At 44.3% G+C, this 26802-nt stretch overlaps 1 protein-coding gene across 1 annotated transcript in view; it reads left to right on the top strand.

The window, feature by feature from the left end:
* The first annotated feature begins 9497 nt into the window (after window positions 1-9497).
* The window catches only part of KCNK1 (potassium two pore domain channel subfamily K member 1), a 36941-nt gene continuing 19636 nt past the window's right edge, over window positions 9498-26802 (top strand). The window contains exon 1 of the mRNA XM_033055946.2: window positions 9498-10003. Within this exon, the coding sequence (XP_032911837.1) occupies window positions 9649-10003 (355 nt within the window). The 5' untranslated portion in view covers window positions 9498-9648. The remainder of the gene's footprint in view (window positions 10004-26802) is intronic.

Genomic DNA, 26802 nt, shown 5'->3' on the forward strand with positions numbered 1-26802 from the left:
ATCCTAAGCATAAAACCTGTTAGGAAGATTGTTCCTAACACTAAGCTTTATATCTACTGTCCCAAAATTAATTTAACACCAATTCAGTTTCACTGGAAAACCTATGCCAATGGTCAATTCTGCAGCCTGGTTTAAGATTTGATCATTAGTTGTTTGCACTGAGGTAATTCTTAGGACTCCATTTATGAAAGGATAGCTTGAAATATATACATAGTATTAATTTTATTTCATTTTTCTTTTTACAAAAATATAGTCCTACATTCACTTTATGGGTTGTGTGGGAAAAGAGGACTTTAACTAGATGCATGAAAAGACACAGGTAGGATTAGTTTAAACCAAGAAGTGGGGGAGGTAGAGACAATCACAGTGTAGCGGTAAAAGAAAACCCACAGTTGGCAATGTTCAAAAGGGCTGTGCATGTTAGGTCCCAACCTAACATCTTTTCAACTTTTTTGTAGATCTGTCTGAAAATCAGGTGTGAGACATCAGAAGAAAAATGGTGACACAATGAGAAATGTGGGTTGTTTTCCCTGGAAACTGGGATATTTCAGTCTTTTATTCTTTATTCCTGGCCAGGCTGAAAACTGAAGGATAGCAGACTGAATTCTGGGAAAGAGTTTCTAAGAGGAAGGAAGGAATGATATTCCAGCATGTGTTCTAATTGTTTCTTCTATATGTCTCATGAGTAGACAGAACAGGATCAGGTCACTGACACTTGTTTTGCTGTAACAACAAGAAAACCAGATTTTGGTAGTGAGGTGTTGTTTTTAAATTGCTTCATGCATTTTTGAAAGTACAGTGGAAAAAATGGTCAGGTTTTCAACAGAGGTTCTTCTAGATAGGCCTACATTTTAAGCCATTTCTTCAACAGCTTGTAGGCCGAATGTCTTTTATATTTCTGCATCTGGCAAATGTTATAAGAGTGTAAAGTGGACTCTGATGGAAGTGGATAAAATAATGCTATCATTGTATCATATTTAAAATTAGGCAACACAATAATATAATAGCTCATATTAAAGTTGTCTTATTTCACAGAAGTTTTTCTCTGTCCTCTGATGTGTACCTTTCCGAGGAAGAGTGTAGGATTTGGCCTTGCTGAAATTGTATTTTTTGTAAACTTTATAGTATCTCACATGACTCAAGATTTGCAAAGGTATAGGGCTGAGTGACAAAACCTTTATTTTGTACTTCTGATCAGTTTGTTAGGTTGATTGAAAGTCAGTGGGTGATAATAAGATTCAGCCTCAATTTTGATTGATGAGTCAGATGACACAGATAAAGTAGGACACTGTAGCTTGTACTCCCTCTAAGTGGATAAAAATAAAGGGCTAAATTTTCAAAATATTCAGGTCACTGAAATAGGCTTTGGTGTTCATTATAGCAGGTGCATGTGGCAATAGTACCCATGGGCTCTTCCAGACATTGGTTCAGTGAGGCAATGAATAGCACTTATTAAAACTTAACACTGCTGAGGCAGAAGGGTTACCTGGAAAATGGACCTGTCCAAATAGCATGGCTAGGTGGGAGTATCACAAATTAGATGGTTTTAGATTAGATGGCCTCTGTTTCCTCATTGCCAAGTAGTAGTAATTCCTGCTGACTTCATTGTGGTAATGGGGGCCTTCAGCTACAAGGAATAAATGCCATAGCTGAGGGTATCTGTTACAATGTGTTGGTTTGTGCTGCATTCCCAGAGGAGAACTATTAGGCTTCTGAGGTATCAGGACCAGCCACAGAAACACACGGATTTGCCCTGCAGGAATGATAAGAGAAGGGTGTCTGTTTCAGTGCTCCCCCCCATGAGGAGCACAAAGCCCAGGGAAGAGGCTGCCTGGGTCCTCCATCCTGCTGGGACATTTTCAGGGAAGCTTTGGAACTTCTGTCACTCTACAGTTAAACATAAAGCTCCTTTAAACTGTAGGATGTAAACAGCCCAGGAAATACGCAGGGTCAGACACAAGTGTTGTTTTCAGGCGTGCCTGAGTATATGGGTAATGTATTTTACATATTAGAGACTGCCAAGATGAGCCTCTCTTTAGGACTGCTCACTAGGAGTCTAGAGCCCTGAAAAGCCAAGCTGCAGTACATCCTAGCTATCAGCTATGGATGCAGCAGGAAACAGAGATCCTTTCCCAGACCTTCAACCCTACTTCTTCCACAGCTGATTACTTCTTGGGCAGCATCTAGGCAGCATCTGAAACTCATCCTAAGAACCTGCCCTGTGTGATCCACATGAAGAGAGCCACATCTTGGCCTGGAAGTGATGTGCACTATACACTAGATCTCCTATGGGCTGGAACCATTGTATTGCAGGCATGAAGACATTCACTGCTACAAATGATAACAGCCTCAGAAACATCTCCAGTTTCTGGAGCCCAGCTGCCTGAGGCAGAGTCAAAGAGCAGTTGGTGTCCAGACCAGGCTCCAGCACGCTGGCCCCAGTACATCCTGTCCGAGACTGCACATATTGTTCTGTGCAAACTCATAGCCCAGGGTAAGCAGGCCTTGGAGACCAGTGCTGGGCTGTGTACATGTGCTGGGGCCCAGGAACACTGAGTCAAATGGAGCTGAAGCTGAAAGCTGTTTTGACAAGTTAATGTGACCTTTCCGTGAACGGGTAGGAGGGTGTGTGAGCTGTCAGAGAGAGCGTCACCACTGCTGGGTCCAAGCTTTTGTCTGCCACTGTAACACAAGTTCAACTCAGCCCGTTGCATAAAATTGATTTTAGAAGTACACAAATTCTACAGCAATGCAAACTGAATAAAAAGAGGCAAAAGGATGTACCACTATTGCTCAACAGCACCACTAAGACTAGGACCAGGCCCCAGTTAACCAAAATCAGAAACCATGGAAATATAACCCAACTACTGTAAAAAGTAATTACAAACAGACCATTTAGTGTGTAATCCGTTCTAGGTCTGTATGTTTTGAAACTGACCCAGAGAAAGCTTGTATGCTTTGCTGACACCATCATTTCCTGTGTGCCCAAGAATTGGCACAACATCTTTAAGACAAAACCAAAACTGATCCTGGAACTGGTAAGATCAGGATGGAGGCTGGGACACTCACAGCTGTGTGAGCCCACTTCAGCTTCTGCATCCTTTTATTTTCCACTATAACCACCTTTAACAACAGAATGCCAAGCTGGGGGAAGAAGGACAAAAATTTCTACAGAGCAGATGGAAGAGATGTAAAGAATTTTGTGACTTGAACCCTTACTTTTCAATACAAAGTATTAAATATATCAACCATTTGTCTTTTCAATGTCTTGAACAAGAGATTAAAAAGACCAATTCTGCTGAGTGACAGTCACAGGACTTAGGAGGGCAAGGTCACTTTATTCAAATCATTGAATTTTATTTAATGCAATTCTCTAATAAGGTCATGTTGACATCCTAAATTTGCTGAGCTGGTACACTTCTTTAGTGCTAACACAATCCTACAAGTAACAGGTAACTACCTTTCTATAAAGATACGGCACAACTTGGAATATAATAGTGAGGAGTTTGAAGAAGCATGCTGTATATATATATGTATATAATTATATAAGATCATATACGTATATACCTGGGTATGTGTATTTATGTACATAAATGCACCTCTCATCCCCTTTGGACCTATATCTCTCAGAGAAACCAAGATGCTTTCTGGATAACGCCATTGGTAAACCTGATGGCAAATACACATGACATTACATTTTCCATGACATAAAATGCCTATCTTAATAAATCAGTTATCTATCAGTTATTCTACCTGGACACCAAGATCATTGGTTAAATGTGAATACTTATTGCAATTCTAAGAAAAATTACAGTAGTTTCACGAATACAAGCCGCACGGATTATAAGCCGCACCCCCGGTGCCTCGACAATGTTGCTGTCTTTGTCAATAGATAAGCCGCACCCCGAATATTAGCCGCACTTTCGTTCGTCGCAAGAATCCGTGCGCAGCTTTCACAAATTGGCCAATTAGTAACAGGATCGCGGCATAGCGGGCTTTACTGGCTCGGGGCGGGGCCAGGAAGGCTCGGCCCGCTCATGGTTGCCGACGGGGCCGGGTGGCCCAGCTCAGCGCCATGGCTCGGCGGGGCTGGCCGGGTGGTGCTGCCGCCGCCGCCGGGCTCGCTGGCCCCCCTCTCCCTTCAGCACCGCCCCGCTGCCGCGTTCGCTCGCCCGGCTGGCAGGGCTGCCGCCGCCGGGCTCGCCGCCCGCCCCGCTGCCGCTTTCGCTCGCCCTGCGCCGCGCCTCGCGAGCGCCGCGCCCGCCCCGCGCCGCGCCCGCCCCGCGCCGCTTTGGCGAGCGGCGGCGCTTTGGCAAGCGGCGGCGCTTTGGCTCGGCGAGCGGCGGCGCTTTGGCGAGCGGCGGCGCTTTGGCGAGCGGCGGCGCTTTGGCTCGGCGAGCGGCGGCGCTTTGGCGAGCGGCGGCGCTTTCGCTCGCCCCGCCGGCAGGGCTGCCGCCGCCGCCACCAGGCTCGCCGGCCGCCCCCTCCCGTCTGCACCGCCGCCGCGTTTCCTCGCCCTGGCCGGCACTGCAGGCCCCCGCACCGCCGGGCTCCCCCACGCTGCTGGCCCCGATTATGCTGGGCTTCCCCCGCTGCCAGGCAGCCCCACCCGCCGGCCTTCCTGCTTCTGCCATGCTCCCCTGCACTGCTAGCCCCAGTTCTCCCGGGCTCCCCCGCCCTGCTGGCTCAGGCTCTGCCGCCCTCCCTGCCCCGCCCTGCTGGCTCAGGCTCTGCCGCCCGCCCCCCACACTGCTGGCCCCGCCTCTGCCAGGCTTTCCCACCTCTGCCGGGGCCGGCCGGGCTCCAGCTTGGCTTGGGGCTGCCGCGGGCTCTCACTTCCGTGTTGGCAGCTTTTAGAATTTTGTTAATGTATTAGCCGCCCCGGAATATTAGCCGCACTTCCGGGTTTCCACCAAAATTTTGGTCAAATTGGTGCGGCTTGTATTCGTGAAATTACTGTATATTTACAGTGAACAAGGATCACTCAAGAAAGAAATTGTGCCTGAACATGCATATAAACTTCCTTGATTCTAAGCACTACTACTTCATGATGCAAACCTTTCCCTAAATATAGCTCTAAACCAGGCACATTCATTCCTTTGCTATCACACATCAGTGGTCTTAAGCTTTGTGGACAGTGTTGCACCCTTAAGTAAACAGTATAAAATGTTTCTTTTTTTGGGGCAACCACTAAATCTCAAGCCTTCTCCCTTCCCTCTCAAGTAGAATTTAGCCAGGCAGGTTTTGTTGGAAATGGCATGAACATGAACACAGATTTTGCTGACTCTTTTTCTTACATAGCAATGTATTTACTGTCACCAGTATGGCGGCTGTTAAATTTTGAAGACTGAATACATCTGTACTCTCTTATTCCATCTCCATCCTCCTGCCAAATTAAGATGGGAATGCATCCCCTCTTCACAGATTACTTTTTTCCCTGAGAAGCCAGGCTCTGTTGCTTCAACTTTTATAGGTCTTACTTTGTTTCACCCAAGTCTAGATGATTCCACTTAGCCAAAATAGAACACCTTACCCATTGAAAACAGAACACATGGCAACCCATCTGACTGCTCCTCAACTTAACTACCTTTGTGTCAGTGCCTGTGGGGATGTGATTCTTACAACTCACATCCTTCCTGCCTGCCCACGGGGCCATGACATTCAATCAGAGCCACTAGCCAACCCTGAACTAACTTCTACAAAAGCTCACAAATGGAGTATTTAGAAACAATTGATCAGAAAAATTTTCTTCTATAAAAGGAAATGTATTATGTTCCAGCCTTCACTTTATGTAGATAGAGCAAATAATGAAGCATTCTACTTCTTATCAGTTTCATTAAAAAATATTTTAGGGGCAGAATCATTAACAGAAGTGAATTCAGAGAATTTCACATTTACAGCAATTTTTCTTCATGTGTACATAATATAGGATTGATCAGTCAGACTTCAAACTTGCCATAACCACTGAATTTATATCCATGCATGCAAATTTGAAGAAAAGTTCTGAAGGACAAATCAGTTCCCTGCTGCTATTCAATATTCAGCTGTCAGGGTGACACCACTTTGATACTGCCTCCTGTTCTCTCCACTTAAGTTTTTATTGCCTCCTACGCTGTCCTGGTTCTTCCCACCGTTCCTCACCACCACCTCCTCTGTTCCCTGTACTGTGAGGTCATGCTATAGGTATGCCAGAGCAGAACAGGTTTGTCAGGATAAGTAACTGGTAACAAATTTTATTTACTCAGCTTCTAGGACTTAAGGGTCTCCAACATAACAAAATGAAGAACTCATTCTTCCAAGACTGATATAAGAAGTTTTGTGATCAGGCCATGAGACTACTCTTTTGGAGAAAAAAAAGGAAAATAAATAATCCTTTTAGTCAGCTTGAAGTTTCTGTGCATATGAGTAATTTTCAATTTTCTGTTTGGTGCTGAAGATATTTTATGCTACATAACAGTACCAAATGTGGGTGTTTCCCTTTCCCCAGACTCATTCCTGCTCACACACTAGAGATCAGCAATTACAGCAGCAGAGGCCCCATGTCAAATCTCCTCTTTGGCCTATGCCACCCAGCACAGACCAGGCTCTGGGCACTGCAGCACTGCTGAGAGCTATTCCAGCTTTTCACTGAAGCTACTATTTTTACCTATTGTCATTTTCAGTCACGGGACAAACACTAGAGTCCAGTGATCCCCCACTCAGGTCACTGTAAGCCACCAGGCTGTCCTCTTCCTCCAGCCATCAATCTCCTTGTCTTCTGATGTTTCAAGCACTTCAGCATTTAATTGGAAATGTTTCAGTAATTAAAGATTATTCTAGTTAACAAAAAATCTCAGAGAGAAACAGACTGCCATTAACACAAAGCGTCTTTACTTCAATTTCACTTCTCCCAACAGAAAATGTCAGTGATTCATACAGCTCTGAAAGAGCCTTGTACATACACTTCTTAAGTACAAGAGAGGATTTTCTCAGCCTCTGGACTATGCTAGCCCAGTGATGTGATAGGGGAGTTGTCCGACCTCCCTAGGCAGCAGAGTTGGAGACTACTAACTTTTTCTGTGGTTTTCTAGCACCCAAGGATATCACTGTGGTTTCTGTTTCAGTTCAGTGGTGGATAAGAATGGCCGCCTTCTTTTCTGCACATGTAGACAGGCAGCTGGTAATTTTCTGTAGCTCAGGGGGAGTTTGTGCAGGGGAGAGCACCATTATCTACCAATAGCGTGCTTCTTCACCCTGCTTGCAGATGGACTTCTCCAACAATAAGGAGCCCATTCACCACAGAGCATTGTTGGTGGACAAGTAGTATGATGATGTGGTACACTTTATTAATTGGATTCATGTTTTATCAAGAGGGATGATCACCATAGAAGGAAACTTCTGCTGGGAAAGGCTGTTCTGCAACAACCTGCTCCCCAATTTCAGTCACTCCTTGCTGACCATGTTGTACAGAACATATCATGGAATTCAGTACACCACATCCTTGTGTAGTCTAATCTTTGACTAGAAAAACATGAAAATGGATATAGCATGCTGTGAGATGAAGCTGGAATGCCGTAACTGCATGTACATGTGATATTACGGTAAATGCAATCACTCAAAATCAGTAAACTGGATATGAAGACACTTTTCTCTCCCAAAGAAATCTATAATTAAAGTTTTAGGTTAAAATATGGATATCAATAATGGTGCTAAAACTCAGTCCAGATGTTTGCTTTGGAAGCAAGAACTGAATGCTTTGGTGACGCAGCTGTGACACTCTGACATTGTTCCCTTCAGCCATGCCTCTAAAAAGCTTTGGGGATAAAAATTGAGTTAGGAGAGTGTTGCAGGCTCTGCTGAGCAGAGAGTTCTCCTTTTCTCTTCAACCCAGCAGGCCTCCAAGTGTGAGAGGCTTCTAAAAATGGAGAATGACTGATTCATAAAAATGGAAAACTGAAGGAGGCTGGTAAATAAAACTATTCAGCTTACCCAGCAACAGTTTCCTATAACTGAAGAGAGGTGTGTTCTTAGGCAAACATTTGCTACCCTTTAAACAAATATTTGGCTTGAAGGTTGGGAAAATACAGCTTTATAGCAAAGACATGACCACTGCCTATCACGAATACCACACACACGTGTGCTCCCGGCACGTCATGGAGAGTCTGCCTGCTCAGCCGATCTTCTGTATACCTCCCACATCCCCCAAGTGCTCTACTGACCAACCATTCAAGCAGCTGCTGTTTGCATGTAAAAACACATTTACATTTTAATGAAACATGGGGGTGGGGGATCTGTTGAAGGCCCTGGAATGACCCAGCTGTGGCTGGCAGTGAGGAATAGACCAGGAACTAGATGAGCTATTCTGCCAGGCCAGATGTATCCCATAGCTTCATGTAGCTGTTGTATAAAAGGAAATGTTGAGATACCGTTTTAAGTTTTTAGCCTGAAAAACTCTTTTTTGCCTTCCATTTTTCTATTCTTTTCCCAGTAGTCCTTAAAGCTTAGACAGATACCCCAGAGCTTAAGATAGGTTACTGGATTTTATTTACTCTCTCCAAACTCCTTGGCCCAAGTTACTCCTTTGTGTTTTTATAATTTTATAATTTTTTGTAATTGCCATCAGATGAGAGGTGGAAAGAACCTGTGACCAGACAACCTTCTGTTTCTCCTTTACTAGAAGCGGTCTTTATTCACCCCAGGGGATAGTTTAGGAAGCTATAATTTTTACTGCTCCTTTTCATCTGGTGGGGAGACTCATCTGGCAAGTTCACTGTGTGGTTGCCAGTTGGAGTTCGAGATGAAGAAAGTAGCGTTCAGAGTGAAACTTGTGAAGACTGCTGGCTGGGGCCACACAGAGGGCTGGCTGCACAGCGCATTTGTATTCACTGTGGATGCTGCTCTGAGCACTAGCCAGGCACTCCACACCATTAAAAATAAGTGTCTCCAAGAACCCTGCCTATGAGCAAAGGCTCCTTTAGCTTGTTTGGGGAATACCCCCAAACAGGCCCCATTTTGAAATTACAGACCGGAGGGAGGACTTTGACACCTGACGTCTGGGTTTCTCCTTGAACCCATCACATCCTGCACTGAAGGAAATTCAGCCTCCTGCTTCACACTGCATCATCTCACTCTGCATTTAAACGTGAACGAGTGAATGAATGAATGAATAAGTAAACAGTAACAACAAAATAGAAGTAGTGTAAGGAATTGTTGTTTGGTGGGTTTCTCACTGCAGGGGCGGGGAGCAGCCGGGCAAGGAAATCTCAGAGACTTTTGCGCGGAAAGGGGAATAAAGGCCCGCCGCAGCACAGGGGGCGGGGGGAGGCTCTCGGGTCGGCTTTGCTGGGCGCCAGCGGGGAATTCCACGCGTTACTGGGAGACGAGGAGCAGCAGCGAGGGAAAGCGCCGGCATCCCAACACGCGGGAGCAGCATCGCGGCAGGAGGAGGAGGAGGAGGGGAGGCCCTTCCTCCCTCCCTCCCCGCGTCCCTCCCTCCCTCCCTCCGCCGCGGTACCTGCGCCGCGCGGCCACGTGAGCGCCACATCAGCGCCCTGAGAGCCAGCCCGCGGCCGCACGGGGGGCAGCGGGACCGCGCTCCCCCTTCCCGTCCCTGCTCCCCTCGGCACGGCCCGGCCCGGCCCGGGGCTCAGCCCGCCCCGGCTCGGGAAGATGCTGCAGTCGCTGGCGGGCAGCTCCTGCGTGCGGCTGGTGGAGCAGCACCGCTCCGCCTGGTGCTTCGCGCTGCTGGTGCTGGGCTACCTGCTCTACCTGGTGTTCGGCGCCGTGGTCTTCTCCTCGGTGGAGCTGCCCTACGAAGACCTGCTGCGCCAGGAGCTGGGCAAGCTGAAGCAGCGCTTCCTGGAGGAGCACGCTTGCCTGTCGGAGCAGCAGCTGGAGCAGTTCCTGATGCGGGTGCTGGAGGCCAGCAACTACGGCGTCTCGGTGCTCAGCAACGCCTCGGGAAACTGGAACTGGGACTTCACCTCCTCTCTCTTTTTCGCCAGCACCGTCCTCTCCACCACGGGTAAGGCGGAGCGGCTCCGCTCTCTCGGAGGCCTCGCGGGGAGGCCCCGCCGCTGTGGGGCAGCCGGGGCCGCGGGCCGGGCCGGGCTGCGGGGGGAGCCGAGCTTCCCAAACTCTGCCGTGCGCCAGGCAGCCGTGTTTTGTGCAGGATGCACCACCCGTGGCTCACCCCCCTTGAGCCAGGTTTCCCTGCCCTGAAATCGCTGGCGGTTTCGAAAATCCGGCGAAATGCCCGTGTGTTTCTTTGAACTTTTAAATGCTTCTAGAGGTGTCCCCTATGCGTTCTCTCTCTCTCTTTTTTTTTTTTTTTTTTTTTTTCCCGGGGATGGGGGGACACACGCGGGGATGGAGAGGGACGCGCTGCTAACCTGGTTAGAATGAAATTGAATTTCATTTTCGTGTTTTACTGTCAATTTCCATTTAATATTTGAATATAAGTGACTGAAAGATAATGGTTCCTTTCTTCCAGTTAGCAATTTGCATTGGTGTTTTGAGAAGCTCGAGGAAACGTTCCTCTGACCGTAGTTTTTACCAGTACTTATTTTTACAATAGTTGCATTTCACATACCATCATAGTGGACAGCCCTCTCGTTTGTGCTGGGAAGCTGGGTTCTGGTAATTTGAATGCAGGTCACCGACAGAAATTATAAGGGCTTGTCAAATAAGAAGAGCTTTTAAAAAAAATCACCCTAAAATTTGTCCAACCAGAGAGGGCTTTGTGTCTTAGTAGTACATTGATATTACTATAAAAGATGCACTGTTTATTTCTTCCCCCCTGCCCCCAAGTTAGCACTCTTCTATTATAGGAAATTTAATCAGCTGATATTAATACTGACATTTAATAATTTGCTTACCTGATCATATGTTAGTGCTTCCTGATCTTAAACAGGCAATGTTTGTCCTATAAATAGTTGTCATTGACTATACGGATTAGGGTTATAAGGAAGTTGTGTTTTTAAAAAGTAAAACAGGATTGTGGGTGTCTCCACAACACCTCCCCTCCCCACTTCTTAATTACTAGAGTTTGTAAGAAGAGAGAAAGTGACAGACTAAAAGCAGTTAAATGCTTTCAATGAGTAAATTTCTAAACATTAATCAACATATAGGAATGCTGCTCATGAGAAAAGCATGGAATTGTGATAGTACTTCAGCACTAATTTTTTTTCTTTCTTTTTTTCTTTCATTAAAGCCATAAAATACAAAACTTAAGGAGCTGGATTGACCTTATAATGCTTTTTAAAATTCCTAATCAGTTATACTGTTAGGTATCATAAAATATAAATTATTTTGTCTAAGAGCTATTTTTATATTCAAATTAGTTTTTCTGTAGTGTAGTAACTCACACTAAAAAATGAAAAGGTATTGAAAAGAGTCCCACTCTTTTTTTTGTATGATTCAGTCAAAAAATGTTCACAATTGGGACAGTGGGGCTGGGTCTGAGTTGGTAACACCTGAACACTTCCTGCTGATACACAGCTCCAGGATGTTTGTCTTCAGTAGTGCAGCTCAGGGATATCTCTTTCCCACTGCATGTCTGCTGAAGGGCAAAGCATAACCTGGCCCTGCATGTTTAGCTGGCTTGATCATAGAGGCCTTACCAGAGAAGAAGACTCAAGGTACCATTGTCCAAATGGAAAACCTTTCAGAAAATGCCACTTACATGGTATGTGTGCAGAAAACCCAGAGGTCTGGAATGCATGAGGTGAGTTTCCATTATTTCTGTCAGCTTCATAAACTGAGGTCATTTAGTCACCACTGATATAATAGACCAGACGTTAAGTGGTGGTACTTCCTTCTGTGTCTGACAGTCCTTTGACTTGGGACCTTTTTAACCAAATCCATCTGTCCCTTGTTTTATGCAGCAGCCTTTAGCTGTACTTAATCCCTATTTAATATAAATTAGACTTTGTACAAGTAGAGAAGTATAAATCCAGACCAGTATAGTATGTCCAATGCTAGTTGAAATTCTTGCCAGAGCATTTCTATCTCTGGTGAGGTGCATTTTTTTCCCCTCAATTAACTCTGCACCTGTGTAAGAAATCTTTCAAGTCTCTTGAAATGATCATTAAAAGGGACAGTAAGCAGAAGAACCCGCCTGGCCACCTCAAAAGGTTGTGTAAATGTTCAGAAGTGTTTGAACATTCAAAATAAGCTGTATTGTTATAAAGTGTACGCCTGAAGTGCCCTTCCTTTGCCAACTACAGTAAGGGCAAAAGCAGAAAAGAGAACCCTGCTGCTGATGGTGCCAGCTGAGGGTTGTTTCTGTACTTAAGTGAAATTACAGGAAGCACCTGGATGTTGCTTATGTTCAGCTGACTGAATTTGTCTCTCATGCAAATAAATGCACACCTACCCCACTCCTTGTACAGAGGACAAGGCTTCTTTCATAGCCTTTCAGTTTTCTATGTAAAGCATGTGTAGGGAAGGTGTTTAAATTTGGCAATCCTGACTTTTCTTGTTCCCTCCCATCTTTATTATAGTCTTTGGCTTCTTACTCACTAGAGAAAATCCTTGAAGAAAATTATAAAACCAGTTAAGAATTTGGAAAAAAAAGTCTTAAATTAATGGAGATTGCAGAATAAGGCAAATTGCTACTTGAAAGCAAATAATATTGATGTGCACATGGGCTGTCAGAGGACTGTCACAAGCTGCCTGAAGGAGGGGCAAACAAAGGGCAGTGAAATGGACTGGTGGTGAGGCTTCAGCACGTTGTAGCAGTGACAGGCAGCAGGTTTCTCTTCTGACTTTATTCCTCCCTATGCAACTTAAGCAGTTGTGCAGAATGCCATATGAGCAGTGTGTAAGGTGAAGCAATTTGGTCATTAATAATTGACAACCTAAACACTGAGAATATACAGTTGTGACCATTTAAGTAGTGTCTGCCTTGGAAACTCCCTGTAATTAATACCTGACACGCATCTATGCTCTGCTTGTCTCATTGCTAGATGCCATCAAATCATGCTGAAGCAGTTCTTTCTGGTTGGCTTTGTTGTGGTGCCATCTGTACTGAAATCTTTTATTTCTAACAATAAAAATGAAGTCATTTTTTGCACTCGCCCTTCCAGGTGGTGTTTTCATTCGTCTTGGCATACTGTCAGTGTCTAACATCTCATCCCATATTGGTGCAATACGGGAATACTGCATTACACGAGTTGTGAGCAGAATGAAACAACCAAAGAAAATGATACTGATTGCGTTGACAGATTTGAAGAGTACACTGACTTCTGCTTGTTGAAGGGAAAATAGGTAGGGAAGGAAAGAAGCTGCCAATTTAGAAACTTGAGGCCTGTAGTTTATGTTTGTTTCTGGAAAGAGTCTTCTCGGTGCAAGCATATTCCATGGCATTTTATACAAATAGACTGTAAGACTTACTGTGACTGTCCAGCTTTGAGTACTTTTCATCTGAAGATTTCACATAATATTTAGACACCAGAAGGATGCTGAGGAAGAGCTTCTTTAGATCCTTCTCTGCAGTGATAGAATTGGCAAGATACCCATTAGAAGGAAGTGAGGATAGCCTTGTCCTGATTTAGGGATTTGCAGAGGAAAGGTGAGAAGTTGCCTGTTCTACAATGGCAATGCATGTTTTAACATTTTTTTATTAAGGTCATCTGGCCTCTCATTTGAGCCACAGGAGTTAAGGCAATAAGAGAGGGGAGGATTTGTCAGTATTTGACCTCTTCTGAAGCCTGTAACATAGTTGTCTTCAAAGTGGTTTGTGAAAGCAGCGTTTTCTCCAGAATTCAGCTTGTACCATTGTTGGTGCTGAGGATGGGTGTATTGTGCTGCATTCAGAGAATGTTACCCAGGATCCATAATGGACTGAATTTGGGTTTCTGCTCACTGTATTCTGAATCAAGTAAGGAACAGTAGTAATTCAGTAGCTGCAAATAAATGCTGACAGAAGCTGTTACTTTGAAAGTGCTTGGTTGAAGGGCTAGTAAAGATACAATATGGCTTTCAGGGAAAGTTTTCCATTCAAGTTATTTAACTGCCAAACTGCATGAGGAGTTAATGCATTTATAATTTGATTTATAAGGGTGTTCTCTGTTAGGTCTGACTCTCATAAGCATTGCTACTGATGACTTGCAAGGCAAACCAAACTGTGCCTTTATTTATGACAGGTAACAGGCTGTGAGGTTGTGATATCTTGCAAAAGAAAGTGCATTTTGTATGAAGAGACCAGGGAAAGAGAAGCCTGGCAGTCTGCATCATTTTCTCCATGTTCTTCTCAGAAGTGCTTGCTTTTCCTGCCTTTCTTCCCCCTCAGGGGAACAGGCCTCTTATCCAGTGCATAGTATTCATTACAGATCTTAACAAATCCACTGAAGATGAGGGAGTGCCATGAAGGCACCACGATGGAGCATTACAAAGACATCATAAGATTTGTAGGCTCTTACAGTGGAGCCGTCAGGTGGAAGAAACTACTGGGGTCTCTCATATCTTTATAGGAAGATGTGAATATGACTTAGGATAATAAATAATAAATAAGAGGACAGTGAAGAGGCTTTAGGGAAAATAAGGTTTTTTTGTCCCATGCTTAAATTCAATGTAGAATGAATATGTTATTTTTGCTGCTATCAGAATATGTGGACTGTGTCCCTGATGATGCCTGTATTATCTCATTAATACACACCAAATAAATGTGTTTCATAATTCATACCAAATGTCTGTCTAGAGAACTGACAGAAGATTCTCTGTTGCCTCTTACCTGAAAATACACAAACTTGGTGATGGATTAAACTCAGATCTGTCTCACTGGTAGTCATCCTTGACTCCAGCAGAACACTGAAGCTTCATTGTGCTGTTGCTCTGACTGCAGTACTCATAGATTATTTAAATCGGCCTGATGAATTGCAGCTATTCAGCATGAGGATGTCAAACTTTGGGAACTTTGCTTTTATTTTAATAGTTGTTTGTTACTTGAAAACAACATCTACAGGAAAAGGTAATTTGCTGGGAATGATCTAGGAAGCAAAGGGAGGTTGTGTTGTGCTCTGCAACAGTGTGGTTTTTATACAGGAGATATTCCAAGAGCAAAGAAGATCATGAGGTAGGTAGAGAAAGATGCCAGAGGAGAAGGATTACATTCAATAAGCCAACTGTTTGGGTCTGAAGACAAGTGGTTGAAGCCTACAGGGTTTTCTGGGAGAGGGTAATCACAGCTACTAGCCCCAAGGCTGTTGGCCTTCAGATCAATAGACTGTCCTGGAACCAGGCATCCCACATGTTGCATTAAGTGATATAAACACAAAGTCCAGGAGTCATTCTGTCTGCCTGCGTGTCTGCTTTTTTCTCAGGGGAAGTTCCTTCATTCTACACCCATGGAGCAGTTCCAGATTTGCTGCTGTTATATTTTAGTCTGGCCCCAGGGTTAAGACTCTGTCTCCTGGGTTGTGGGAGATTTCAGTTGAGTTTGGCTCTATGTTATTCTCAGGACAAGCATTTGAGCTAGGATTTTCTAGAACTCCTTAGGAAGAGGAGACCAAAAGACCACCATCTGGGAAGTTGTGGAAGAAGCTGAGTATGTATAGACTAATACTGAGAAAGTAGCTTGGATGCTTCTGGTATCTGTGCCATGAGAATGTTCAATGAACTACTAAAAAAGAAAAAAATTTAAAACCAGAAAAGAAGGGACTTGACAAGTTGAAAAACCCTGCAACACAAACCCAAGCAAACATACCAAAATACACAAACCAAAAATGTGTGGTGTGAATATCTCCAAACTCCCTGTATTTTGTCAAAATCAATGTTAATAAACATTTTTGAGAAAGATATTAGGCTCTGGACTTCAGGACAGAAGGCACTCAGTTACCAGAGATGAGTAACAGAGATAAGTTACAGCCAACAGATCGGTCACATTATCTCTTGTATGCCCAGGACAAAGGTCTTGTTTTCTCTACTAAAGTAAGCAGTAGCAGACAGGAAATCTGGTTCTCTCCCTGTCCTGTGTTCCAGGCAGGGTGGTAGTTCCTGGTTCCTCATGGGACTACAGCAATCAGCTGAGCCAAAATCCTGTGTCAAGAGTTGCTCTAAACCTGTATTTAGCCTTCTTTACAGGCCAGTGAGAAGTAAAAACCATCCCCTAACAGAAATTGAAGAAGCCATGGATCACCAAAACTGTATTATTTTTCGTAGCAGGGGTGGCTGCTGATGGATGGAATGTCTTTCTTACAAACTTTACCCTCACTTCTATATCCTCCAGTTCCACTTCCTTTGATAAATTCTCAGTGATAAGGAGCCACCGCAGCAGCTCTCGGCAGGTGGAGGACTGCAGCTGCTGCCTTTCTCGTCCTTCTATGTTCAGTCTAGGGTCATTCTCCCAATGCTGAAACACAAACAGTTGAAAATAAGAGAGTAATCCCCCCTGAAATTTCCTTTCATTAAACATATTCTATTTTTCAACCCTTTTGTAAAGCTGGAATTTGTATTTTTATTCTACCAGCATCTCCAAATCAAATCCTAAGTTATGTTTACTTTCAGAGCAGAATTTCTAAAACTTAACAACCAAATCCTGCAGTTCCTGACCATTACTTAGTAGGATTTTCACTTTTATCTGAATATAATTTTTTTAAGGTCTTTTAAACCTGTAGTTTCTCCTGTTTATATTTATTTGTTGGTTGTATTGGTTCTTTCCTTGTTTCACTTTGGCCCACTGCATCATCATTTTAAGAATCTGTGGGGTTCTTTTGGTAGAGAAACAGCATATCTGTGGACAAATGTGTATTTTAGTCACTGCTCCAGGTTAATTATAAAGTAGGGTACAAGCTACTAAATCATATGAAGACCAAAACATTTCTTGGCCTGTGAAGAAGTAAGTTGAGCATTTTGAGGAAAAATTAGGATTCTTATGAGGGTTTTGATGACTTCAGGATTAAAGAAAGTAATAAAAAGTTTCTTGGGATTTAGCTACCTAAATCCCTACTGTTTCTCTGGGTCTGACCTCAGCTACTTGAGAGTTATGATATTTGTGCAAAGTTCAACTGAAGACCTACAGTCTTCAGTTAGTCTTCAGTAGTAACTACTACAGTAGTTACTGATGGTGACCCAGAAGATCTAGAAGTGTACTAGTTGTCTTTTTCACTGAAGAATCTTACCTGAACCTTAGTTTCTTGTGAGGTCAGAACAGCAATGTGGTCATGGTTAAGAGCAGGACTGAAAGGAATTAATGGAGCAAAGCACTTCAAGTGGCTGTGCTTCACAAAAGTATCAAAATGCCTTTTGGAAGAACATATGGATTTCCTTTCCCTTGGAAAGGAAAAGATACACATTTATCTGAAAACAGAATATGCCAGTGTCCTTGTAGGAAAAGCACATATGAATTCAAGTGGTACACCAGCTGTCACCAGACTCAAAACATTTGCTAACTGCTGCTTCCTAAGTATTACCATGGTCTGTACTCTAAACTGCTTCTGTGCCAGTCACTGGAGCAGCTTTGGAAGTTATCACATCATCTTGGGGAACCAGGGAAGTGCCAGTTGCAGGCTGGGCTGGGAAGCAGGTTTTGCCAGAGGAACAAGCCAGCCCAGTAGTCTTCCAAGTATCCTTTGCTTTTGAGTCTGTGCCCTCTGACAAAGCCACATACTATTTACTGCTAGAAACTTTACAGCAGAATTCCATTCTCCTGCAAATTGCAAGTCCAGACTGCTGTGATAACAGCAAGCAGAGGCTTTCTGCTGTCTTCTATTACAAATTGAAAACTTTTAGCATGACCAGAATCTCTGTATAGAATGTTTTCAGGTGTAATTTAATACCATTGCAAATGCAGCTTTTGAGAGCACTGGTACTATAAGAATGGGGTTTTGCCATGTATTTTACTCCTCATGCATTTTATGTCCAACATGCTGAATATCTTTTCTGAATATGTTAAAAATAACTCAAAATTAAATGGAAAGGTTAAAATGGACCTCTGAATTTCATTCTACTTGTAGTATGAGTACATCCTTCTGTGTCTTTCAATTACAGTGATTTCATGACTGTAAGGCTCATCCTTTTGACTAAAATTTTCCCCTGAACCCAGAAGTGTGCCTTATAGTCCGGTGCACCTTATCTGATGTACAAAGTTGCGACGTTTGCCACCCCGGAAGTGTGAGCCCGCAACAGTCCCCAGCCGAGCAGAGACCCCCCCGGCAGCAGCATCAGGCCAGTACCAGGCCGGGGTGAGCCCGGCGGCATCGGGGCAGCGGCTGCGTGGGGGAGGGAAAGGGCAGTGGCACAGCCCGGGAAGGTAACCCCGGGGGGTGGGCCTGCCGGCATCAGGGCGTCCCCTGCGCAGGGCGGGCCAGCCGGCATTGGGGCGGCCGCCGCTCGGGGAGGGGAAAGCCGCCGGAATCAGGGTGGCTGCTGTGCGGTGGGGGAAAGCCGCTGGCATCGGGACAGTGGTGGCACGGGGCGAGCTTACCGGCATCGGGTCACCCGGATCACCAGGGAACTCCCGGAGCAGCGGGGCCCCGGGGACGCTGCACGGAGCAGCGGCGGACATAGCCCGGCCCTGGGGATGCTCCATGGAGCAGCAGCGGGCATACCCCGGCCCCGGGGACGCTGCACGCAGCGGCGGCGGGCATAGCCCTGCCCCACCGGGTACAGGCGGGCCCAGGGGCCAATGGCTGCCGGGTTGAGGCGGGGCCTCAGCCAGCAACTGCACGGGGGGAGCTGGGGGCGGAGCCTCGCTGCAAAAAAAAAGTGCGCCTTATAGTCCAGTGCGCCTTATGTGATCTACAAAGTTGCGAAATTTGCTGACTCTTGGGGGCTGTGCTTTGTAGTCCAGTGCACCTTATGGTCGTGAAATTACTGTATATGAACACTGTTTAAATTGTCGCAGCTGAATAACCTTAAATTCTTTGACAGTAGCTTCTTCACAGAAGGTTTCTAGGACTAGACATAAAACCAGACATATAGACATATAAGGTAAAAGAGAGACCAACCAAAATTAGATATTGAAATGATAAGGTTAAGACACATCATTGTTCACTTTTTTTTTTTCCATTATCAGAATGAGAGATGAATCTAGTTTCAGAATTGTGACTTTTGCAAAACCAAAGGCATTTCAGGCAGTCCTTAGATTTTGTGACTTATTTTCTTTGTTGTACTGGCTGTATGATATGTCTAGTTGTATGTTGAAATGACGGTAAAAGGAGTCCTTTTCTCAACTTAATTGTAGATATTGAAAATATTTTTAGGAGCACTTCTCCTATGAGAAAAAGCTGAGAGAATTGGGATTGTTCAGCTTGGAGAACAGAAGATTCTGGAATGATCTAATTGTGTCTTCCAGTACCTGAAGGGGAGCCCCAAGAAAACTGTAGAGGGATTTTTTACAAGGTCACGTAGTGATAGCACAAGGGGGAATGGTTTAAAACTGAAAGAGGCTGGGTTTAGATTGGATATTAGGAGGGAATTCTTTACTGTGAGTGTGGTAAGGCACTTGCACAGAGAAGTTATAGATGCCCCATCCTTGATAATGTTCAAGGCCAGGTTGGATGGGGCCCTGAGCAAGCCCGTCTAGTGAAAGGTGTCCCTGCCCATGGCAGGGGAGTTGGAACGAGATGATGTTTAAGGTCCTCTCCAACCCAAACCATGCTATGATTCTATGAAATACATACTAAAACTATAATTATTTTCAAATGTGAGAAGATTTCTCAGCATTAAGAGGCAAAAGTAATTCTTCAGAAAGTGTCAAATGATGCAACACTGACTGGAATGGGACTTAGGTATGATTTCATTTTAAAGTCTGTATTGCATTTTCTCTTATGTGACACTTGGTCTTGTACTTTCTTTGATGTTTTAAAACTACATGGCACACTATGAACACCTGTTTTACTCAGTTGAGCTTTTAAAATGTGGTTGGCAGCCTTAAACATTGCAACATGCAGCACTAGAGCCAAAGTCCAGAGACAGGTTAGAGTAGGTATCCTCTTTTGTTTATGATGTAATTTGAAAAGATGTTACTTCAGAGGCACCAAGGGCAAACATGAGGCAAAAATCTTATTTCACCTCTTCCCCAATAGGCAAAGACTCTACTGTATGTGTCTTTAAAGTGGAAAAAACCTCCTCATGTTCAGAAAGCAGAAACACATCCAGAGATCTGCTAAAAATTGAATAGTTTGGATGTTTAACTCTTGGGGGCTTCATAGAAGGCTGTACATCTCCTTCCACAAAAAGGGGAAAAGAGCCTTAAAAATTGTTCATTGTATTTAAGATTAATATGGGAAGGCCTTGGAATCTCTACTTTGTATATTATTTAAAGTAGCTATTTTCCCAGCTGTATGCTGTACCAGAATGGCATAGACCTTTTCCTTTGAAGCTTACAGCCTAAAGGAAATGAGAAAACTCTAAAGCAAACCAGAGAACTTCCATCTCTTGTAGTGTTTTGGAAGCTCTAGGCAGTATGATTTACTAATGGACAATTAAATTTTAAACACTTCATAGCAGGTCTTGTTACTTATTATATATTTATTTATATATATTATGTAGGTTGATGACTGGACTTGGTGATCTTAGAGAGTTTTTCTAACTTTAACAGTTCTATGCTCAGTGATTTCCATGGCTCTGTTTTTGGTTAGTGTTGGAATGCTGACTGAGCACTATAGCAAAATGGACAGGGCTCAAAGTATCGTGTTACTTTGTGAAAATCCCAGCTTCTGTAAACTCTAAATGGTGCACAGAAATCAACGCAAAATGCTGTAAATAATTTGAGTCATTGGTAGTTAGGAATGAATTTCTCTAATGTGAGGATTGTTTAATTTACCTCTGTGCATTTACATGTCTGCTGAGAAATCCAGGACTCCAACCTGGCTCCTGGTCCACTGCAACTCTGATTGGGTAACCAAAGAACTGTGAACATTACAGGATGCACTGTGTGAATGAACCATTCATGGTGATTTAAAAAAAAAAGTCCAAGAGTAATCTCAGGTCTTAGATTTAGGCCTCAGTTTATTATTATAGTTGTTATGCATTTACATTCTGCCAACCTATAGTGGAAAGATGCATCTTTAGTTTTCAGTTGTATCTTTCAGTGCAGCTCTGTGTACTCAGTGAAGCCACCTGAATGTTCAGGTCAGGTTTTCTAGGTGCCACTAGGAGTTATTGTTAGCCATGAATCTCAATCAACCGCTCAAACAGAAGTTTGAGCTCCAGGCTTTAGTGTTGCATTTCACCATGTCACGAGGAAGATGGTGATAATCTTTCACATTATTATGATAATGCTTTATCAGTGAATCTTGAGGCATGTGCGGAAACTGCTTTGCTGATTAGTGCACTGCTGTTACGTTCTGCATCTTGAGAGACTACAGTGACATTTTTGTATGTATTTTGCTAAAGGATGAACTAAGACAAAGGGAAAACAATTGTGAAAGACTGTGTATGAGCCATTAGTATGGTTGAGAATAGGAACCTGTATTTTGTCTTGCAGTTCTCCATTTCTGGTGCTTGGTTGTGTTCCCATACAGTAAGCTGATTTCCCATCCTGTGGATGCACTTCAGCAGGCTTTTAATTTCTTGCATTTGATGTTCTTTTTTCCTTTAGTAATAGCTTTTCTGCTCAGTAATATTAGAGAAAATGACAGCTACTTGAATAGAGTTTTACAGAAACCACATCAAAGTGTGCAATGCACATTTCTGTATTTTCAGTGGGGAATCCAGAAATATTGCCTCTCCCTTCTAGAGAATTGTTCAGTTGTATACTATGTATAGAAAACAAACTACACACCAGATAATGCTGCCCACAAAACTGACCAAAGTAGCCTTTGTGAGAAAGTAGCATTATTTTCTCTGCTTTAGCATGCTGGATGCTTCTCTTTACCTAGCAAAGCATTTGCTCAGGGTGTTATATAACAAAATAGGCTGAGCTGACCTAACAGCTTTGCCAGTGGTAGGAAGATGTCTTGGATGCCTGATTCTCACCCTGGGGTCCAACCCTGTGCTAGGTCTGTTGCCAACAGGACCACAACAGTAAGCCAAGTCAGTTTATCAGACTGAAAGAAACATATTCCCTTCCTGCTGGATTAGTTTGCTCTGAGTTACTACATTTGAGCAAGCTGCAACCAATGTAAGAGGGGGCAGAATCAACAGCAACTTTTCCCTAGCAGTTACTCTGGGATTAGTCAGGCATTTCATGTAGAAATGTGGTAAAAGCACAGAAAGAATCAAAAAGGCACAGCCAAATCAACAACAGATAAAAGAGAGCAGCTGGTAACCTAAGAAAGTGTTTCCTGTACAGATAAGGTATCTGACAATTGCTGGCTGTCCTTTGTAAAGGAACATTATTTCACACAGGATTAAAATGTCAACTAGCAAAGCTGAAAGAATTTTAACTGAACTCCTTTTTGTTAATTCAGATACCATCATTAAAGTATTTCCATCCAGTGTATTTCAGGTCCACATATCTTCAGGAGAACTTAATTTTTTCCTGCTAGGTAACTACTGTTACATGGTGAATTGCATTGTCTTGGGAGTTAATAAGGAAGTAATGGAGTCATACCATTGCATTCAGTTTACAAATTCTTGAAATTGATAATTACGAGAAACTGGATGCGTTCATAGGACCAGACACTTGCAAAGAAATCTATCTCTTGTAAAGAAGTGTTAACTATCAGTTTAATCATTGCTGCTCTGGCTCTTCAATGCTAGGCCTTTCTTCTGGAATTACCGACAATTTTACATTCCCCTCCTTTTATGCTGAGTTCTGAGAGATGCCTTGTACAGCACACTGATTACCTTAGAGAGCCACAGGTTGTGTCAATCCAACCTTTTCCATGTTGGTCACTGCAAATGCAAGTGCTGGCAGGAGGGTGCTGAACATGAAGCCTTCAGCACGAAGCATTTCTGCCTTACTGGAAAAGGATTTATAGAAATGGGTCTCAAAATCTTTGGTCAGTGTTGGTGGTCTTTGTCTTTGGTGAGTCCAGAGTTGTGATTGGGCAACTGGAGTATTTTTTTATTACAGTAATTTCACGAATACAAGCCGCACCATTTTGACTAAAATTTTGCTCCCACACTGGAAATGCGGCTAATACTCAGGAGCGGCCAATATGTGAATGATTTTCTGACATTTGCAACCCCAGAAGTGCCAGCCAGGGTGCCGAGCCGAGCGCCTGCCAGTAAAACCCAGGATTTCGTGATTGTTACAAATTGGTTACTGTGTTGCGCAGCGGGTGGGACTAGCTCAGCGCCAGCAGCGTGGGGGGAGGGAGGGAGGCAGGGGAGTTCCCTACTTCAGGCAGGGGAGAGGCAGGGGGCTCTGTGCTGACATCCCCACGGTTTGGGGAGGAGGCGGGGGCTCCATGCTGCCATCCCCGCGGCCCATGGGGTAAGTGGGGGGCTCCAGCCCCCGCCTGCCGCGGCAGGAGCAGGCAGGCTCCACCCCTGCCCTCCGCCGCTGCCACGGGAGCAGGGGGGCTCCGTCCCTGCCTGCCACCGCGGGGCAGAGCTGGGCCAGGGCGAGCAAGCCCAGAGGCGGCGGCCAGCCCCGAGCAGCCCCACCGAGCGACCCCACTGAGCTGGGCCACCTGGCCCCGTCGGCAGCCCCTAGCGGGCCGAACCTGCACAGCCCAAGCCCAGCCAGTAAACCCCGCCATGCCGCGATTCTGTTACTATTTGGCAACTTTATTGCATGCGGGTCCTTGCTGCGAACGACAGAGCGGCTTGTACTCAGGTGCGGCTTATTTATGGACAAAGAACGAAATGTTTGCCAACACCCAGAGATGCGGCTTATAGTCCGTGCGGCTTGTACAGTAAATTCACGAATACAAGCCGCACTGAGTATAAGCCGCATCTCTGGGTGTTGGCAAATATTTTGGTTTTTGTCCATAGATAAGCCGCACCCGAATATAAGCCGCTCTGTCGTTCGCAGCGAGGACCCGCGTGCAATTAGTAACAGAACCGCGGGAGGGCGGGGTTTACTGGCTGAGCTAAGGCTGTGAAGGCTCGGCCCGCTAGGGGCCGCTGACGGGGCCAGGTGGCCCAGCCCAGTGCTGCCGCTCGGGGCCGGCCGCCACTGGCACTGGGCTCGGTCACCCCGGGTCGGCGCTGCCCCGCAGTGGCAGGCAGGGACGGAGGTTCCCCCGCTCCTATGGCAGCGGCGGCGGGCGGGGACGGAGCTTTCCCGCGCCCGTGGCGCCGGCGGCGGGCGCAGACAAAGCACCCCGCCTCCTCCCTGAGCCGCAGCAATGGCGGCGCGCACTTCCCCCCCCCCCCCGGGCCGCGGCAATGGCTGCGCGGGGCTCCCGTCGGCTCCCGGAGCCACGGCAATGACGGCGCCCCCCCACCTCCGTCCTCCCGGGACCGCGGCAATGGCAACGCGGGGTCCCCCCGTCTCTCCCCTGGGCTGCGGCAGAGGAGGAAAGAGAGCTCTCCCGCCTCTCTCCCCGCCCCCCGTGCTGCCTGCAGGGAGCCAGGGCAACACGGTAACACTGTAACAATTGCGGAATGCCGGCTTTTACTGGCAGGTGCTTGGCTCGGCACCCTGGCTGGCACGTCTGGGGTTGTAAATGTCAGAAAATTATTCACATATTAGCCGCCCCCGACTATTAGCCGCACTTCCGGGTTTCCACCAAAATTTTTGTCAAATTGCTGCGGCTTGTATTCGTGAAATTACTGTATTCGTGAAATTACTGTAATTTTCATACTGATTTAATGTTACCTGCTTTCATTATATGATGACTATCTTATTCTGGCCCTGAGAGGTTAGAATTATGTATTTCCACTAGGAAAGTCATCCAATAGTTGTAAGAATTTTTGAAATCATCAACTATCACACCAAGAGAAATTTTTTAGCATACTGAAGTACATTGTTTTAAAACAAATTGCCATTAGTCTAAACAGACGATATAGGTTTTGAAACCACAGAGCATTTAAGTTGCTCTGTTTGTGTCTTTACATTACTGGCTAAATGTCTTGTGTATGTAGTTTACCTTTCTAAATGCTACATTGCTATTTCTTTCTAAATAACTTCTAAATAAGCAAAGACCTCTACATTTCATCTGCTTGTGAACATAAATAGTATGTGCAACCACAGTTCTTTTCCCTTACTTATTGATAGGACATACATCTGTGATTATCTCTAGTGCCCTTATTCCAGTGTAACTAATCAAATTTATGTTTCCCACAATTATTTTTTGCTATGTGGGATGTCTTAAACATGTGAGTAATTGAATAGGACTAGTGTATATATAAAATCTGTTTATGGTTCAGTAAACTAGTTCTCACAACAGTTGAAGTGTTTCCCCACTGACTTTTGCAAATTTGTGTTCTATTTTGAGCTTGAAATAGTGAATATATTCAGCTAGACTGTATTCAGATGAGGGAGTATCATCAAGCATCATATTTAGGACTGTGATTTAGAGTTTTGAATAAGCCATCTCATCTTTAAAGTATCTCACTTTGGTCTTGATGTCAATATTGTCTTGTAATTTATCTTTATTATTCCAGATGGAATGTGCTTGCATGGAAGTGGAGCGTGATGCACTTCAATTCTGTGTGCTTTTGTTAGTTGCTTTAGTGATTTTTTCCTATTTGTGTTAAATTGTTTTGCTTCTGTTTGGCTTTATGTGTTGTTAAATTCTTCATGTTTCTGAGAAATAGCTATTGAAACAGAAGATAGTAATAAGATTTATTCACATGCAAAAACACTATGGTGACTGACTGACATATCTGAAATATTGAAATATCCTACAAAAATAGGCAAGGACTATGTGTCTTCCTCTGCCAAACAAGGCAGTTGATGCTCATAATTTCCCTGAGTTCCACATGTCAAATCAATAACAAGATTAGAAGTAAATATTCCTATTCCCCTGCTGTATCTAGTAGATAACACTTTCTTCTATGTGAGGTTGCATTTTAATGCAAAGATGCTGCTTACAGATTTGATTTTAACTCCACAGCGTGAAATGGCCTAATTTTTTAATGTTGTGTGATAATTCCTTTCTGCCCACAATACAAGTTTCCTTCACTGTTTTCATGCTCTGTAATTTCTGATGGTGCAATAAAGCAATCTTTGTTTCAAAGTGGAGGTGGAAAGCCTACTAATTTGCAGCTGGTTGTTTCTTTTTATTTCCAGATGGTAGGAAGGAAAACCATGGCTCGTTTCAGTGTGAGAAATTATTAAGTTAGCAAGACTAGATGGGTATTGTTCAGTAACTGGATATGTGATTAAAACACTGCGGTAAGTGCCACTGCAACACATTCAAAGCTTTTGACACATCCCAGGGTGCATTTGGGATGGTAACAGGTGTGAATTATAAATTTTTAGAAATCTCTTTTCCAGTGAACTGTACCAGGCTTCAAGCAGAGCACCACAGTGCACAGGTGCTGGGTTCAGCAGTGGCAGCTGGCACATCCCTGTGGTACACCATGCATACACAAGGTCTTTCAAGTGGTGGAAAGCTGAAGTAATTGATGGGGCTTTAAAACCTGTTACATGAAAATTAGAGGGTGTGTGGAAAGACAAAGTTGCAGCATTAAATGAATAAAAGGTTGCAGACCTTTTCTGGGGAAAAAAAAAAACAACCTTGTCTTCTATCAGTCTCTTAAGAGATTCACTGCCAGTTAGATGCCGAATGTGTCTTAGCTGCTAAAGGTAATTTGTACATAGGTGTTGACTTCTGGAATTAAAGACAAAATCTGGATGTGTAAAATCTATTGCATGAGATACACCACTTCTATGCTGCAGTCAAGGTGAAAGCCTCATCGTGTTTTTTTACTGAATCAACATGAGAAATGAGAAGATCAATATCACGGACAAGCTACTGGCTAAGTCTAATCAATAATGACATTTTCTCTCTGCCAAAACATCGTCCATGTTAAGGG

The sequence above is a fragment of the Catharus ustulatus genome, chromosome 3 (assembly GCF_009819885.2).
Source record: "Catharus ustulatus isolate bCatUst1 chromosome 3, bCatUst1.pri.v2, whole genome shotgun sequence".
In the NCBI taxonomy this organism is placed as follows: domain Eukaryota; kingdom Metazoa; phylum Chordata; class Aves; order Passeriformes; family Turdidae; genus Catharus; species Catharus ustulatus.